This window comes from Falco punctatus, assembly GCF_963210335.1.
Source record: "Falco punctatus genome assembly, chromosome: 7".
In the NCBI taxonomy this organism is placed as follows: domain Eukaryota; kingdom Metazoa; phylum Chordata; class Aves; order Falconiformes; family Falconidae; genus Falco; species Falco punctatus.
The window spans coordinates 62305892-62324200 of record NC_137587.1 but is presented as its reverse complement, the minus strand read 5'-3'; the positions used below and the strand labels follow the sequence as shown (position 1 = coordinate 62324200).

Below are 18309 nucleotides of genomic sequence, written 5' to 3'. Positions count from 1 at the left end.
ATAAAAGCCCTTGGGGAGCACTGTCAGATGGGGCCTGGCATGGCGGCTGGCATGGGAGGGTGTGCAGGAAGGGCTGGGGCTCTGCCAGCTGCACCAGGGAGCAATGGCATCCACCAGGGAGCAATGGCATCCACCCAGCAGAAAGCCACGGCCCCTGTAAGCTCTGCACTTGCAGCAACTGAGGTGGCCGCCCAGGCAGGGCTGCGGTGGGAGCAGGCGGCCGCCCCGGTGCGGGCTGCAGGCCGTGCCCGGTGCTCCCAGCAGTGCCGGCGGCAGCAGCCCGTGCTCCTGGGGGTGCGCTGGGGAGAGGACCCTCTGCTCAGTGTAAGTGCAAGGTTGCTCGCATTAGCAGTCTAATAAGGTAGCTGCACCGCAACAGCTAGATGGTTTCAATTTCGAAGCTGGATGCTATCGGAGCAGTTCAGGGGGTGTGCGGAGCGGGGCAGGATATGCTGGTGAATGTTGAGCTGGCGTATCCAAAAATGGATCATAATGCAGTGACTGGAAATTTCAGCTAGATTAATTCAGGTATAGACGCTTAGGATGGAAATGTTAGTTATAAACTGAGACAGTTTCCAAAAAGTTACAGTAGAGTTTCCATGGGAGCAAGTTTTGAATACAGGATTTGTTTCTTCCCCAATCTTCAGCAAGAGGCACCTTTTGATTTGAACAGGAATTAGTTCACGTGGGTTTCCTTTGGCCTCAGTTGTACATAAGGTCACACTAAATAACAAGGGTGGTTCCTACTGCCCTCAGAGCTTGGGGTTTTACAGTCTGCCCAAAATGGGCTTGACAATTTGCTTACCGATTTCCTGGAATTAAGAACCAGGGATAGCAGGGTGTCAAGCTGCACCGAGGCTGGGCAGGCTGTACCCATGTTCAGGTCCCTGATCATCTCTGATTCAGAGGTGAATGAATTCATAAAACACATGCACAAAAGGAGGTTGCCAAGCAACTTGGAGCCTGAAACTCCCCCATCAAGCTACGAAGGTAGAGAACAGGCAGCTGAGGCAATTTGTAACGTTCACTTCTTTGCCATAGCTAACAGTAATAATGCATATAATATAGGCTTATTTAAGAAGGGAATAGCTCATTGATAATTCTGAAAAATAACAGCTGGTCCTGCTAGACTGTGTATTTTGCCTCTGTCTTAAGATGTGTCTGCTCTTTGGAGCATTTAACCAAAAGCAGGGTCAGCAAGGAGACAGCAATGTTGGGGTGGGGGGAGATGGGTAAAGAATTACTCTGTCTTAAGTCAACTGAAAGACTGACAACTATTGGAAGTTTTAGGAGGGGGGTAAAGTGTCTGACACAGATTCTGGCTCAGGTCAGTCTTGTGTTTTCTGTGATTTCAGTATTTGATGCTTTTTACAAAGATACTGTAATATATTCTTTGTACGTCACATCATATCCTGTGTTCTCTTTGACTTTGCATGCCTTGGGCGTATCAGAAGTATCCAGGACGGGATGCAGCTGTGACGTGTGGAAAAGCTACGTGTTGCTCCTCCTGTTTACCCATCGTTTGACTCGCAGAATACCCTGTTAGTGGCCACAACTAATTAAGTTGGAAGGAGAGTTCACCTTTCTCAATTTCTGTATACTATGTCCTGGGGTAAACTTGACCCTTCGATTTATGTAATGTTCATCATAAACTCATGCTGTATTTAAACAAAAGGGAATAAAATAATTCTGTGTCTTAATGGTGCTGGGCTTGGGTAAAGGGAAGAGGGGTGTGCAGAAGCACAGCCAGAAAAATTCCAGTCAAGACCTGGATCTAGGTTGAATTTTTCACATGCTGTGTATATAATTCCCTCTGGCTCCTTACAAAATCCTAGCCCTGTGTTGTTTCAATGCCCTGTCCCTTTACAAATGGCATAGCTCAAATCTCAGCTTGAAATAATTTAGAACATCGGCCCAGGTCAGGGCATCTGGAACTGCATTTCATTTCCTTTCTGTGCTCCTCTTGATGAGGGACACTGCTGTGTTAATGGGGTTTTGTTCATTTCTTTCAGGCTGCTCTTTCCCCAACTGATGTCATGATTAGTGACATCAAAGTCACCTCTTAGTGAACCTTGGTGATGACATGACTAGAGGTGGATCCTTATAACAGGCAGGAGTTTAAGCAGCAAGTTAGCAGACCTGGAAGAACAAAGCTCTTATTTTCATGCATATATCCACAGTCAAAGACAAGTGGACATGGGAAGCAGGTGATACGTTAGTCGAATTACTACTCAAAGGGGTTTTGCGCAAAGTGTTGCAAGAGGAATCAGTGATGCTCTAATCTCTCACCTTGGGTACTGTTGGTGCCGTGTTACATTCTGGGCATGTCGACATGTAACACAGTGTAACAAGACATGATCTGTTGCATAAGGCTTTACGTAGCATGAAAAGGTTCCTCTGCTTTCTCCTTTTATTATTTACATTCCCAGAGAAGGTTATGTGTCATGTGGGCTTTGCAGAGATAAATGGCTGACCTAAGCTTGCTGGCAGCTTCCCCAGAACTTGGGGAGGATCTGCCTAAGTGTCAGCCTGAGGATTTTGAAGACTTAAGCTCAATTCTGACCCTGGAATGTTGCATACGAGAAAGCTTGTGATTGTGTGTACTGAGGTTAGGTGCAGCAGGGTGTGGGGGGGGTAGTACAAGGGACTCTGAAACAACACAGAGAGAAGGGCAGCAGGGCACCGGTGTAAGCCAGTAAGCTATGCTGGGTAATGCTGAGGTGGTCTGGTCAGGACTGCTGTCACGGGAGTGTTGGAAGTCAGGAATGAAGTGAAACAGATTAGCTGAGTGCAGAAATCTTGACTGGTGCTTGCCAGCTGGGAGTACTGAGTATGGCTGCCTGGTGCTCCTGTCTGCTACTTTCATGAGTTCTAATGTTTATCCCAGTTATCACAATAACATCAAGGCCGATTAGTGACTGGAGATGCTGATTGAACGACTCCTGCCTGCCACAGAGTTAAATCTTTGTTTCCCAGGTGTTTCAAGGGTAGCAAGTTTTATGGCCACGTCGTCAGCTCTTTGCTCTATTTACTGCTTCATTAGCCTCCATGCTGGGTGCAGTTTGGGGGAGCACAATGTGGGATTTGGCTGTGATGGCCATTAACAAGCTCTGTGGTTTCCTCACTGGTACGTACCTTTGTTATGACTCTTTTGTGGATGGGATGTCAGAGCTGCGGATGTGCTTGTCAGAAGGGGAGCTTTTAAAGGAAGATTTAACTAGAGTAGATTTTCTGGACTGGACCTACAGGCTATGGGCCCCTCCATCGTCACCCATAGAGAAATGATGTAGATGATCTCTGTCTGGTCTCTTCCCCACCCCCCATTTCCTGGGTTTTAAGATCTGGAAACTCCAGAAGCTTTTCTGACATTGAATCTAAGACAAACTTGACTGTGATCAGCCTTGAGAGGAAGAACAGAACTCAGGTCTGTGTCAGTCCCATACTCTTTGCAATCAGCAGAATTATGGCAAACTTTCCTGGGTTTCTGAGATGAGAGAGTCCTTGTTTAGAGTTTCTTTTTTCTTATTTTAACTGAGGAAAGAAGCTTTCAAGAACCCGTGCTCTCTCTCTCAATATATAGAAGAGATAAGAGTTGTTAAAGCTGTATTCATCAATTGCAAAAGAGAACACATTTTGTTTTGCTTTGTGCTATTTACAGCTGCTGTCCATTAGGAGTCCTCAAGAGCCTCATTCTCAGCTACAACAGTACAGTCCCATAAGTTTAGCTCAGCAATGAGCCTGCAAAACAGCACTAAATCATGGTGTGATGGGAGAAAGAAGAAAATGTTTGGAAATGGCAAAATGCAGCTCATGTCTTCATGAAAGCTATTTTTTTGCTTGTTGCTATTTGAGAGCATTACTAAGGTAGACCATAACACACAACTAGCTGGGCCAGAATAGAAGTTGTGTACTCCAGTTTTGGAAAAAGAAAAAACCCAGAATGGCTAGTAGTTCCACAGTTTTGTAGTCCACAAAAGGAATCTTTTGCAATACAGAAATGCCATAGGCGCACAAAATATACTAGTCTCACAGTAAGGTAAAGGTGTAAGAGTGATAAAAGACTAATGTATGGCTATTGAGAAACAGAGCTCCAGTTGCTTTACTGGACCAGAATATGACTGTTCTGTGTGAGCTTTTTGAGCTGAGAGTGCAGTTCATTCTGTTAGCATGCACCAACTGCTTAGGAGGAAAGCAAGGAAGCGCGGAGGCGTCGAGGGGGGATTGTTTCCAAATCGGAGTGCATCCCTGAAAGATGTAACTAAATTGTACTGTAATGTACATATTGAGCAGAACTGTACAGAATATACAGTTAAGGAGAAAAGTTAGGTTTTGTTCCTTGTTTGACTGTGAAATGAGACGTTTCACCTGTATTCTTGTAGCTCAGACACAGCCTTTGTCAGACAAATCACTAAACAGATCTTTAATAACATCTGTATTTTCCAGCACCGCGTTCTACCTCCCTGTTTTGACATTAATTGATTAATGGTTTGTAAAGCATTTGGAAACTGAAGGACAGATTTGAGAGCTAAGGGCGAAGACGTATAACTTGCCAATTCAGCGTTTGTTTACATGCACACTGCTAATGCCTTTGGTTCTGTTTTTTGTCCTGTTACCACTCCCAAGGCTGTCAGTTGGGGTCACCCAACTCACACAGGCTCTGATGTTACCTGCTAGACCAGGACAAAGCTATCCTGGCATCGCTGTGATGCCCTGACAGATAATGGTTTTCACTGAAGTCTGTGGGGTTGAGATCGTGAATGCTCACAAAAGGATCATTTTAAGACAGAAAATTGCTTTGTCCTTTCCCTTTATTTTCTGCGTCTGACAGGTGTCTCCCTCTGCCTACTCCTGTTTCCTTGGCCCATCCTTGGAGTATGCTTAGCACAGATGGGATCTTCAAAGAATCTGCTGTCAAACTTGGTCTTTTATAAGCATATGTATACTGAAAGTTTTTGGAGACTTACAACTAGACCAAATGTGGGTGCTTTTTCCACAGGGAAAGCAAATAGCATATCTGATAACAAGGAAACTTTCTCTGTTAATTTGCAAGTCTACTTTGAAACAGGTTCAGTAGAGCTTATCAATTAACTGTTAGTAAGTCTTTGATTATTAAAAAAAAAAAAAAATCCACACAGCCCCCCAAATCCTCTCTCTTACCCTAAATTCCCACAGCTTATGTCTCCCATACCAAATGTATTGCTAGAAACAGTCAAACTCTTCTAGATGCAACTTCTGAAAAATCAGTGTTGCAAATATGAGCGTGCACCTGTATTCTATAAAACCGAAAGCTGTCTTTCCACAAAAAGTAACAGCCTGCTTTGGCTATCTGTGTTGTTGTTCCTACGTTTTGTTGGATGGATACAAAATGATGGTTAGTTTTGAGTACTCTACCTCTGCCACTTATCTCATTCATTCATTCATAAATTTTCTTTAATTACATCAGTTTAACTTGCTTAGTTATGATTCTGACCCTAAAACACAGGTTACTGACGGAGATCAGATAGCTTGCACGTCCTTGAAACACTTATGGGTTGACAGATCTGCTTAGAGATTTGGAAAGTTCTCAGTTGTTAATGGTGAAACACTGAAAATGGAGCAGGACCTCAGGAAATTAAATAATTTCTAGCTGCCTTTTAAACCTTAGTGAAGTCTGATAAGATTGAACTTTCAAGAATTGTCAGAAAGTATGCTGGTGCCATTTTGAGAGGCAGTAATTTGTACATGCAAAATGCCCTCTGATGGTATATGTAAATATCTGTAAGATGTCATAGAATGAACAAGCAGAGGGGTAGGGGTGAAAGTAGCACATGCTGGTTCTGAGGACCAAACCTGGGATCAACTGGCAAATAGCACCTTCGGTAAATGGCTGGACTGTTTAGAGACTTATTTTCCCTAAAATACATCTTGGGTTATTAACTTAATTAAAAAGGAATAAAACCCACTTGCAAAGATATTATTCAAAGAGAAGTCCTGTCTAGGGTTGGTTTTATTTTTGTTTTTTTTTATGTTTTACAGGCAATCGTCCTTATGTGTTTCTCACTGCCCGTGTTCATCCTGGTGAAAGCAATGCCAGTTGGGTAATGAAGGGGACCCTGGAGTTCCTTGTGAGCAGTGATCCCATTGCTGACCTCCTGCGGAAATGTTTCATTTTCAAGATTGTCCCCATGCTTAATCCTGATGGAGTCATCAATGGCAAGTGAGTTGTGACATATGCTTATCCTGGGCTTTTGCTGGGTTTGTCTGCAGGTGTTACCCCTGTGCGCGTAGCAGGTCTCATTTTCAATGTTTTGGGTCAGTAGATTGCCCTTTGTCTTGTGTCTCACTCACCCTGTTACCAATCCTGTATGGAAAATGTGAATCTGAGATACAGGCCAGTGTGCTCTCTTGCATTTGTCAGATGTACGTGATTCTATACTGTATAAGGCCATAAGATGTCTCAATTGCCTGGATGGAGTATCAGTGGTGCCAGAGAAACTAGATCTTTCTTGATAAATGGAGGTCTACTATTCTGCTAAAGGAGCAGGGCAGACTACACCTGCAAGACAGATATGCTTGGGAATAACTGGCTTTAATTAATGCTTTGTATAGCCCCGTGCAGGGGGAAGATGAGTAAGGATCTATTAAATTTTCACATTTTCATGGAAATATTTCTCTGTAGTGAAGCTCCCTCCTTCTCCCACCTCCTTTTCAATCTTCCCTCCCACATGTTTCCTAAGAGATACTGAATCTGAGCTTGGAAAATACTGATTCCTTCTTGTATTCTTAGGCTTATACCATCCCTACCCACCCACACTAAATTGACATCCCTATCCCTGTACATGAGTGGGAAAATTATAACTCTGCTCCTAATACAATGACATGAAATAATTATTGCTATGCAGCCAGTGAAAGGAATTCCCTCTGAAGGCTTGCAGATTGCACTAAGATAAAGTAGGCTTGCACTTCACTGGAAAAAAATCTCCAGTGTCTCTGTGGACAGTGGAGTTTGTTCACCTCATTGGGTGTTTGTGGAGTGGCTGTAAGTTAATAACTGTCATTCCTGCCTCTGATGCACTGGCAGGACATTATGCTCACATCCCACTGGTAGCTGGCGAGATGTGCATTTTGACCTGGTGATAAGGTCTTGCAGGTTTTGTAACAACTGTGTTCCTGGCTTGCTGCAGTGGAAAACATGACAAATCCCCAAGGTGAAAGATTGGCTTAGAGAAGCACTGAAACACACAGCAAAGTGTAGAGGAACGACTTTTCTTACGCTGTGTTCTCCCATCTGCTTTTGGGTTAGACTGCAGATTGAGAGCTGCAGAAACAGAACAGTCCTGAGCGACAAATGAGTTGAGTTTGGTTCTAAACTAATTCATTTCATTTTTGGGTAAGTGGCTCAGCAGAGAGCAGCCAGGGCTTTTCTGACAGTCTCTAGTCTGTGACTATGAAGAGTCATAGCTTTTGTGCTGCTACGCTCCCCAGGACTCGAGCATATCTGTAGTCTGGGAGGACTGTTCAGAGTAGCTGGATACTGCCCCAGATTATTCGAAGCCTCTGCTGGCACCAAATGCTTCCTTGATCCTTCCAGACAGCAGAAGCAAAAAAAGAAAGGTTGTGGCTTTTTTTCCCTCTTCTTTTTTTTCCTTTCACTGCACTTAATTAAAGTTTCCAGCAGATGGAGGACTGGAGGGAATGTCTGACCTTTTTTCTCCAGCTGTCAGGAGCGAGTGTAGCAGAGAAGGGACCCTCAGGAGGGGAGGACTTGGCTCTCTGTGACACCTGGACAAAGTGTACTGCCTGAGCTCATGTCACGCTGGAAGTTATTTTGCCTTCCCTGGTGCAGATGAGCTTAAACTGTAGTTAAATCTGGTGATGGGTTAAAAAGTTTGGTAAGCCTTGCCAAAGATGGGAGCAGGGGAACTTCCTAGTTTTATGCAAGTTGCTGTGCTCTCACACCTCCCACCTGTTGAAGGCTAGATGTACTGAATACATCAAATCCACTATCCAGGCCAACAAATCCTGGCTCTGTGCTGGACACTGGGGATACTTACATGTGGTAACTGATCTTATCTCTTGTTGTGAAATAAGGATTTCTTCTGTTTCGGTGCCTCTGTTGCTTTCTCTAAGAAAAAGCTGGATTCTTTTTTGTTGATGGTTCTTTGAATCTCCTTACTCTCCCTCCTCCCCAGCCCTGTGTGTTGGGGTGCACATACCTTCCCTGCTCATCACGGAGACCAATGCCAGTGCGTGGTTACAAAGGATTTCTTCCCACAGCCCAGCTGTGCCCCTTCCCCAGCTGGCTCCCTGCTGCAGGCGCAGCTCGGTGGAAGAGTGCTCATCCCAGCAGGGTACCACCCGATCGCGCTTTGGGAGCCTCGTGCAGCAACGAGATGATCAGGGCCTTGGTATTTGCTTTGGTTAATGTGATCTGAAAGTTACGTGGGGAGAATGTTCCTCTAACAACAGATAGGACTGCAGGAATACGATTATGCTCTGGCTGTGCGTGGCTAAGCTGGGAAGCAGCTTCCTACCCTCCCTTTCACTTCAGTCAGTGCTCTGCAAATCCGTTCCTGTCTGTCAGCGATGAAGAGACTTGTAGCCCCGTTACTGGTCCTAAATGAAGGTAGCGGTTATGCAAACGTACGTGTATGAGTGGGGTTGTCATCACATAAAAATATAGATCACTACCAAATACTGCAGCTAATTTGACTTTGTTCACCAATTCTTTCTGGATTGAACAATTATGTTGCTGTGTGTGGCTGAGTGTGCTGCTCCACCCTGAACAGCACTCAGGTGTAGGGTCTGTCAGATAATATTCAGCTCATCTGACAATGGCTATATATTTTTAAATTAAATAATAGATACTGCTTTTCATAGACTTAATCTTACACTTTCTGCCAAAGGCTGGTTTTTGTCCACTGCTGCTGATGGGATGCTGCCTCATATAGACCTGTGGTCTGACCTGTTATGCTGTATTTTATGTATATTTTATGTGTATTTTAATTTTGTTTCTTAAGACTATTTTTTCCTTGTATTTAATGTCTAAATGTCCCAGAAAATTAGTGTAAGTCAGTTTGAAGTGACAGCCGTATACTTAACAGACAGTATCCTTGCAGCCTGACTTTATTTTGTACAAGTTGTTCTGTGAGATTCCAAAATAGTAAGCATTGTTTTTAATTATGGCTCACCACCTTCACCATACCTGTAGCCCCTTTTTAAACTAAACCAATCATAATAAAACAGGGAAGCTTTAAAAGGAATTAATCTCTGTTAAGTGTTGGAGAATCTATGAAGAAGGGTATCATTTTCATTATGAAAGTGACAATAAAATGCAGTGAGTGAGCGAGAGGTGCTTTGTTCCTGGCTCTGCTATCAATGGACTATGAGACCTTGGTCACTACCCCCTCCTTTTGACTGAGTTTTCTCTAGGGAATGAGCTAATGACATACCGTTACCTTTGAGCAGTTTGAAATCAAGACTGAGGTAGGCATATTGGGAGCATTTTCTCTTCAATCTAGACCTACTCGTTGTTTTAACTATTAAGCTTGGTTTTAACTTGTAGAATGTGGAAAAATACTGTTCTCTGATAACTCTAGATTTATGAGGAATGGTGCAGCGTAGCCTTTGGTGAAACTTTTTGAATTGCTTTTTTAAAAAGTTTATCTGTTCAGCAGAAATCTTTGCACCCTGAAACTAGGTCAGTTATAGTCACAGTTGTATAAAACCTGGAAAGCAGGGTTCAGTATGGGAACTTGTAAAAAAACCCAAATTATAGTAGCAAGAAAAGAGTTTTTTACAAAGAAACAGAACACTTTTTGCTGTCAACAGTGTTCCACATAAACTCATCACACAATTGAGCACTGAGTTGTGTGTGGGCTCATGCATGCCTGTGCAGTTGCATGCTAAGTTTTGATGTGCTCATACGCTGTCCTGTGTGCACCTGCTGTGCATCCTCCTGTCAGCAGCTTGTTCATGCAGCTGTTCCCTGCATCTGCTCAGACCTGCAAGCCATCTACACCGCACCTGGCATTCCCACGTGTGTGCTCACAGTCACAACATCCTATTCAATGCTTTGTGGGTTTGGCTGGACTTCTCTAGACACTGCAGTTCTAGATAAATATTGCTATTTATTACACCCAAATTTAGGGTTATTAATTATATCACTATAACCTAATTTATATCACTATAAACAACAGTAATAAATGATGCCAAATGCTAACGCTTGATGCTTGCCAACTGTGCCTGTTTGATGAAGGTTCCCCTCTCCCCCAGTTCCCAGAAGTATTAAATTAAAAATGATTGGCCTTGCAAGATCATTGATCATTTGAGAAGTGGAAGCTCCTGGGGAAGTGATTTTTGTTTTAAAAAATACTTCATGTGCAGACTGGTCGTAGAGTGTCTGTATTTTGTGTATTCAGAAATTCTCTTCCCACTGATAAATCCCAAACTGGCCGATATCACAGTTCTCTGAGTCCCTGTCTCACTCCTACACTGCCACCTTCTTCCTCTTCCTTTACTTCCTTTTAATGTTTCCTCTTTCTTTTTGTCTGTTTGCCCTTTTCTCACTCTTCCCTCCCTCCCACTGAATCAAAGAAGCTTTTCATTGAGAAGAACTCAATGCATTTTTAAATGAATTGAACCAATCAGTGGAGATGGGAGCCGGTGAGTCTTTTTCTTGGTAAAGGAAGATGAGTATTTTGGAAACAGCATGACTTCTTCAAACCCATGGGGTAACCATAGCAGCAGTTAGGAAGAGGAAATCCTGATTTGCATTTTGGATTATAGCCATAGACTATTCTTTATCTGGTTTAAAAACACCCTGTTCCCTCCTACATCTGCCCTTGCACAACACAGGCTGAGTAAACTTTTCTGCTGCTCAAAGGTAAGGCAGGTGAGGTGCTCAGTTTCTGATCTCTTCATTGATATTTGCTTCCATTTTATTTAGGCTGTTTATTCCATCCTGTTTTACTTATGGGGCTTTGTTCATAACCTTCCCAAATCCAGCAGAGAAAAGCTTTACTACTTTGACAATTACTGACATAGAGAGGTAGAAATGTTTGCTAAAATCCTTTCCAGAACAGGTTTCCTCTGCACACCCTCAAAAGCTACAAACGAAAAATGAGTGTCCTCCCACGTATTTTCTGGAACCTGGTTCTTTGTTTTTTGAAGGATGCTTTTAAGAGAAGGAACAGAAGCGCACGTGTCTCTATACCCAAACCAGATTATTTGGATATATGGCTTTTTTTTAATCTCCTATATTAATGCTTACTCTTCTGCACTGAGACATTGTGTTCTCCAGACAGTAAGAGGCAGAACTGATCAGGGACAGGGGAAAAAAAAAAAAAAAAAAAGCTAATGGCCAGTCTAAGGAGTCAGTTAATGATCCAGAACCACATCCTCAAGGATTAAATCTTGAGGTGATGTCACACAAAGCTGTGTGACTGCAGACACCCCTCCTTTCCTCCCCCGCTTCTCTTTATTGCTCTTTATTCTCTGCGGTCAAGGGATTGAAAAAGTTTAATTCTCAGAATCTAGCCTTGTAAAACTAAATTGGTGCCATGCACTCTGCAAACACATTCCAAAGGCTCTCTCCAGACTAGGTAATCTGTGCTTGTTTCTCTAAGGATAGTGCAGAGATGTGGGAAGGCTAGGAAAGGAATGTTTTTTTTTAATTAATGCAGTGGAAGTTTGTCTCTAGGAGAGGAAGGTACTACAGGATTAGCGTGCTGCTGTGCTTTGGCAGGTGCTGTATGAATCTGTTGCCTTCAGAAGCCCTGTATCTAAATTGGCACCACCATGCCAAAGTAGTTGGGTAGACATAGGCAGAAGCCAAGGTATACTTGGATAAAAGAGCATTTTGTAAAAGATTCAAGCCTTACTCCTTTATAATGGTTGTGCTCCATGTTGGATGCTGTAAGGTGGCATATTTGTGTGCACTGATAGTTTCCTCAAGACCTCAGAGAGGACAAAAATGCCAGTTCTCAGAGCATCTGTTCTGGCTTGGTACATGGCTCTGGGAAGTGTGCATGACATGGGGGCTAAATTTCCCCTAGTGCAGTAGAAGTTTTCTTAGATGTTTCCTGCTTTGATGCCTCAGTGTTGCTTCTGTTGTCCTCCACCAAGATGGCAGTGATGGATTTGGGAGCTTAGGGTAGCAAATGTGGCTAGTGAGTGCACAGCATGAGATAAGATATAAGTTGCAGTATTCTTCCCCCTCTCATTTCTGCCAGCTGTTCTTGATGGAGCCAGAAGTGGGGTCTGGCCCGGCACCATCCCCTTCTGAGTACCTCTCTGTGCTGTCAGAGGTGCACCAATTTCAACCAAGTTCCTTCTGTGATAAACATCCGCCTGCAGACAGCTGCACCCCAGAACTCTCCCTTCTGACAGTGCTTCTGATGCAGCATTGTTTATTCCTTCCCTTATCAGCCAGAGCTGCTGGGCCCCCTGAGTTATTAGTTCTATTCACTCATTGTCAGTGTTTCCTCCTTCGTAAATATGCCCCCATACGTCTCTGCTCCTGAGGAATATGCTTTCTCTTCTATTTACTGCTTTTCCCAGGCCCCCCCCCTCCTCATCGCTCTCTCCACCCAGTGGCCCAATAACAGCCAAGGAGATAAATAAGCTACATAATTCTTCCCAGCTATTATTTTTTGTTGTTGTTGTTGTTGCTCTGCATAGTAATATATATAATAACAAGGAAACAAATCTTATTACTAAAGTAATTACAATAAATAAAAAGCCGAGGGGGGAAATGAAGGAAGGGTCTGTCGGGGGAGTGATTGCAGTAGAATTTTTTTAAATTTAATTTACGAGAGATGTTCTCTGCCACTTTGTTGATACCCTGCTGAGGGGGGCCGTGACTAATTAGCAGCCAGCTGTTGTTCTAACACCCGCACCTAATTTATTGTGTGGCTGTCTCTAAAACAGGAGCCTGTATGATATCATTGTCTATGGGATTCGGCACCAGCCTTGTGTCAGTGGTTGGCTTTATTGCTTGGTGCTTTTGTTTCCCAGAAGCTGGATAGTTGAAATTTTGGGTGCTTTGCTCTCATTCCTTTTATTTTCCAGCACATCTCATGTGCTTCCAGGAGTTTAGGCCAGAGAGTACATTCGATCTATTGCATTATAACTGCTTGTCTCAGTGTTCAGCTTGATAATAGAGCAACACAACTGCTAGTTTTTGACAAATTACCCAGAGAACTGTCTGTGTGCCTTGGTAGAGAACAAAAGAGTCCCAGCAGCAGAAAGTCTGGTATGGACAGGGTCTAGGGTTTGTTAAACATTGAAGTCTGTGACCTCATTCTCCTGCTTGTAGGTTTCTTGTGAAAGCACCATGTTGTTGCTTGCCAATAGAGTGGAGATTACAGTACCATCTCTCTTCTAAATGGCTATGAAAACTAATTAGTTAATGGACATATCAAGAACTGGAAGTATTTAATGCATTGTCCCTTGTTTCATTAGTCTTTTAGTTGCCAATTGCAAAAGCACACACAGTCTTTGTAAAGCTCTTAAACAGTAAAGGTACCTCATGATTTGAGTGCATCTCCCGTGGCTCTTTTGTACACAATTTATGCTGGTGATGCAAAGTCACCTGAGATTTAGCTACAAAAGTCTCTTGATGTGGTCTCGGTGATATTACTGTCTTGGACCACTAAACATTTCAGCTTTTAGCCTTGGGAATTATTTCATTTTAGATAGGTACTACCTTGTATTTTCAAGTTAGTGTGAATATTAGATATGAACATGATGTTTCATGGGCTTAGAAAGGAATTATTTTGTTCTGCATTCATGTCTGTTTTCCTGACTGGCGATAGGAGTTCATAATCAGATGTGTGTACTCCTTTGAAGATATTTTCAGGAGCCAGGAGACTGGTGTACAAAGCTAGCTTTTAGTAAAGTTAATGAGATGATTGAATTATATTATTCTTGTTCGCTTGATTGTGTATCACTATCCCTTTTTGCTTGTTGTTATGTTTATTTTGAGTCCCCTTTGTGGTATATTACTCCCATAAGAATTGTGCCTGTGCTAGGCTCTGTATAGAGACAGGCAAGGAGCAGCTGGTCCCTTGTTAGGAACTGAAGCATTAGTGGCACAGCCTATGCATTAAGGTTGGTGAGAATGAAAAGGATGCTGGTTTGTTGGCCTTCATGTAGCCTGATCAGTCTTCTCAGCCCTGGCCACGTGATGCACTTTATGGAGGTGTAAGCTTTGCAGTTACAGCTCTCTTTCAGTGTTATATTCTGGGCTAGGGAAAGCATCTTGCAGCAATGACTTCTACAGCCACCTAATGAAGGTTCATGAAGGATACCTCAGTATCATCAATGCAGGAATTGGAGAATTGTATTAAAAATTAGGAGTCTCCTCATAATTCTTGGAATTTGCAGGAGGTATCTGCAAACCTTAACCCAGCTGGCCACATAGGTGAATGTAAACTGAGAAATATTACAATTGCTGCTGACCTTGGATTTTACTCCTTACCTGATTGTGGTAGGCATCAAATACTGATATCAAAGTTGAATATTTTGTAGATGAGTTAATGTCACAAATAAAGACACTGTTTTGGTTGCCTATTTCAAGATCAAGTCTGCTTATCTAAGTTAACACCTATTGGAAGCTACAGATTTAGAGATGGAGTAGTTATTCATAGGGTGGGAAAAGAGAAGTCCACAAAATGAAATTGTAAAAACTTCACTTTTATAGACGCAGTGAAGAATGTCCAATACTTTACTGCAATATCCACACTACCTGGAAAGCTGAAATTGCCCAGGAATGAGGGTTATTGTCTCTTGTAATATACCTTCATATATTACACTGTGTAATAAATCAGGCATTATTTCTTTTGCCCTGAAAACTGGACATCCCTGGAGTTCCAAGTGACATTTCACATTTTATATGACCATTCAGTGCCTTTGAAGTATTAAAACACATCGTTTTTTGTGAAATATGCACAGAAATTCTTCTTGAAAGCCTATGAATAAAAAAATCTGGAGCTTAGTTATGGTGCTGTAAAGCTGCTTTTCCATGAGTCTGGTTTAAAAAAAATTCTATGTTGGATTAGCTCTGTGGTTTGGTTACTGTTGGTCTTTAACATTTTTATTTATTTCTGTATTTCTCACTTTTCCCTCCCTTCTCTTTGGAATTTGTTATTCAAATGTAACAATAAAAGCTGGCAAAGTACTGTGATAGGAGAGGAGATATATAATGGCCTTGGGTTGGAGAAATAGACTGGCAATTGAAAATGGTGTTTGTAGAAATGGGACAAAGAGGCTTATCCACAAAAATGTGCTTCATTTGAAAGTCTGTGTTTTCAAAATCGCTTGTGCAAAAATGTACCTGCAAAGAACCAGCTGAAGTTGAATTTTAACCTATGCACATGGTTCATATAATTGCACATGCAATTGGGGTAACTACATGGGCAAATTTTGCTCCAGTGGTTTCATCAAATTGCCACCCTAATTTATAAATCCAGCTGACTGTCCCACAGAAACATCAAGAAAATGAAAACTAGAAAATTGACTCAATGTTGGAATGACAGAGAGAGAAATCAAAACATCTTCTGCAACCCAACAGGCAGCACTTCTTGGAGTCAGGAGGAAAAAAAAAAAAGTGCAGCACAGTTTTTAATGCTGCAAAGCAGCTCTGAGTCTTGAAGGGGTAGAAAAACTGAAGAGCTTTTGAAGTCATATAGTCCAGGTTTGAGCGGGGAGCAGGCAGTGAGATTGGCAGGGAAGAGAGTTCCAGTAACAGCACACCTTGGATCTAAACTTACCGCAAAACCCTAAACGTAGTATTTAAACACACTGTAGCTCAATGATACTGTGACCCTGATAGGGACTCTCAGGTAACTGTGATAATATTTTACTGCATGGGAATAGTGATGATTTATGCTGTAAAATTCTACAGCAGTTAAGTTCAGAATTTTTTAGAGCTGAGCAACTTTTCCATGGCCTTTTAGAACTGGCTTCTTGAATTGCAGAAGTGGATGTGTCCTTATATAAAATGGTTATACGTTCCATTTTATCCCACAGGACTTTTTCATGTCTGAGGAAGCAGAATGCAGAGAAGTGGTAGTGAACAACATAGATCTTAGTTTACCTATTGGATTGCTTTTGTTTGTTTGTCACAAATGACAAGGACTTTGGGCATATTATTGCAATAGTTGGCAAAGAGCTGTTACATTCTACTGTGTATATATTACAGAACGCAAATAGGAAAAGATTGATTTCTAAACATGTACACACAAAAGTCCATAATCTGGTCAGTATCTTCAGATAATGCTGTTTCTGTTGTTTCGTTTTTTTTGTGAAGTTATCAGGCAATCACAAGGTGCGAGTACAAGGATTCTTCCTGCGTACATCCCACGACAGCACCTCTAGTAGTAGAGTTTCCTTCTCTGTCCCCCATGTTCCCTCATTTCTCTAGATGTTCATAAGCTCAGCTTTTGAAGGAGAGGGAAGTACCAGTTCTCCTGACTGAGCACTGAGCACTGCCTAAAGCAGAAATTTGGTTCCTGGTTCCAGCTCTGGTCTGTGGTGTTTTCTACCACCAGTAACACTAATGAAGACTACTTGAGAAACGTTTCCTGTATTCATTGTCTTTTAGCTAACAAAAGTTCATTAACAAAAACAAAAGACAAAGATTAAAAAAGTGACATTTTTTCTGTCTTCCCTGTAATGGTTATGGCACATAAGAGGATATAAAGTGCAGAGCAGCTGAACACTCGTAAACTATTTTAATACCATTTAGAAATGAGAAGAAGGAGGGGAAGATGCTTACGTAGCAATGTAGTTAATTTTACTAATCAGTCACTTCTACAGAGCACTATCATGGTTTTAAATCCTTGTTCCAGTGACGTGAAAAAAATTGGTGATCTCTCGTCCAAGTCTGTACCAGATCTTGGTCTATATCACAGAAATCTCTAGCACTGCATTTGAGGTAGCAGTGAATTCCATGCTTAGAGGGATATAATGTTAGGCAAAGCAGGTCTGGATTATACCTGTGATAGCTAACACAAGGTCCGAAAGTGAAGTTAGCAGGGGCTATGGGAGATTAAGCTATGTTTTATTTGGATGTTTTTAGTTGTCAAGAATAACATCTTTGAGGTTAGGCTGAGATCTCTTGAAAGGCAGCTGACGCTTTGTGAGTTGAACCATCTGCACAAAATAATTCTGCTGATTTACCTGTCTTGTGTCTTGCTATAAACACGTGTAAAGGTTGAACGTGGAAATCAAGAGTGAAGACAGTGGGACAATAGTTTTTTCTCTCCTCTAGGATATGCATGTTAGACAAAGAGAATTTGCTTTGGAATAACTCAGTGTTTGAGGAACATGTGTAGTCTTGTGCAAGTGCTAGTTTTGAAGTGGAGAAGAGCCAAGTGTTGTAAGTCACAGTAATTTCTGTCTCTCTCACTGACATGCAGGTGAGGGCACCCTTGAACTGTGCAACTTCTCTATCTCTCTTTAGACAGATTTGAATGGTATGTAATCCGGTTTTGAACACAATCTGTTCAAAATCAAATAGTGTCCATATCAATGGCTTTGAGCTTTCAGAGTCATAACACTAATACAGCTGGGAATGTAAATAAAAAGGAGAATATTGAATATTAAGGAAAAGCCTCTGTTGCTGTGAACAGCAGAGATAATCTGAATCAAGTATACCTTCTTGTTACACACTTTCTTACCAAAAAAAAAAAAAAAAAAAATAGTAGTCCAGCTCAGGGCTACTATTTCTAATGAACTGGTTTTACCAGTGTTCATAGCTCTCCCTTTTTTAACTGGTATGTATTTGTTCTGACTGTGTGTACCGATGACAACAATTTGTTACAACTTTTGTCCCAAAGGGTCTCAAAGTGCCGTAACAAGTTACCTGCTTTACTTTCAGGTGTTCCTTACTGCACCACCTTTGGACTGGTGCAAAGTAGCTCTTCTGTAACTTCTGAACACGTTGCCTCTGAGTGCTGGGAGTTGGTTTTAAGCCATTGAGCAGAAGCTGTGGCAGCTAGGTCTGCAGCAGATGTTGCAAACTACAGAGCGGCTTGGAAAGAAATCACTTAGGTGCAATCAAATTCCTTCTGTTTTGTGTTTTTTTCCCTAAGCCTTTTATTAATCTTTGAGAAACACGTGGCAGCTCTGAAATCGTAATTTTTACTTGCACAGTCTCAAATGGGATGGCTGGTCCCTAAAGAGCATATATCTAGCAAGCACTAATTCTCCACAAATCAGCTGTGGTGCATGTATGATTCTGTCATTGTTAATTCTTGCTTAAACCTGATGTGAGCCTAAATAAGGAGTTTGCTTTGAGGTTTGCCAAAACCTCTGAGGTCCAAA

General features: G+C 42.0%; 1 protein-coding gene across 1 annotated transcript in view; it reads left to right on the top strand.

Moving 5' to 3' along the window:
• AGBL1 (AGBL carboxypeptidase 1) overlaps positions 1-18309 on the top strand; it is a 465261-nt gene that overhangs the window by 143530 nt on the left and 303422 nt on the right. The window contains exon 18 of the mRNA XM_080396228.1: positions 6016-6196. Coding sequence (XP_080252354.1) covers positions 6016-6196 — 181 coding nt within the window. The remainder of the gene's footprint in view (positions 1-6015; positions 6197-18309) is intronic.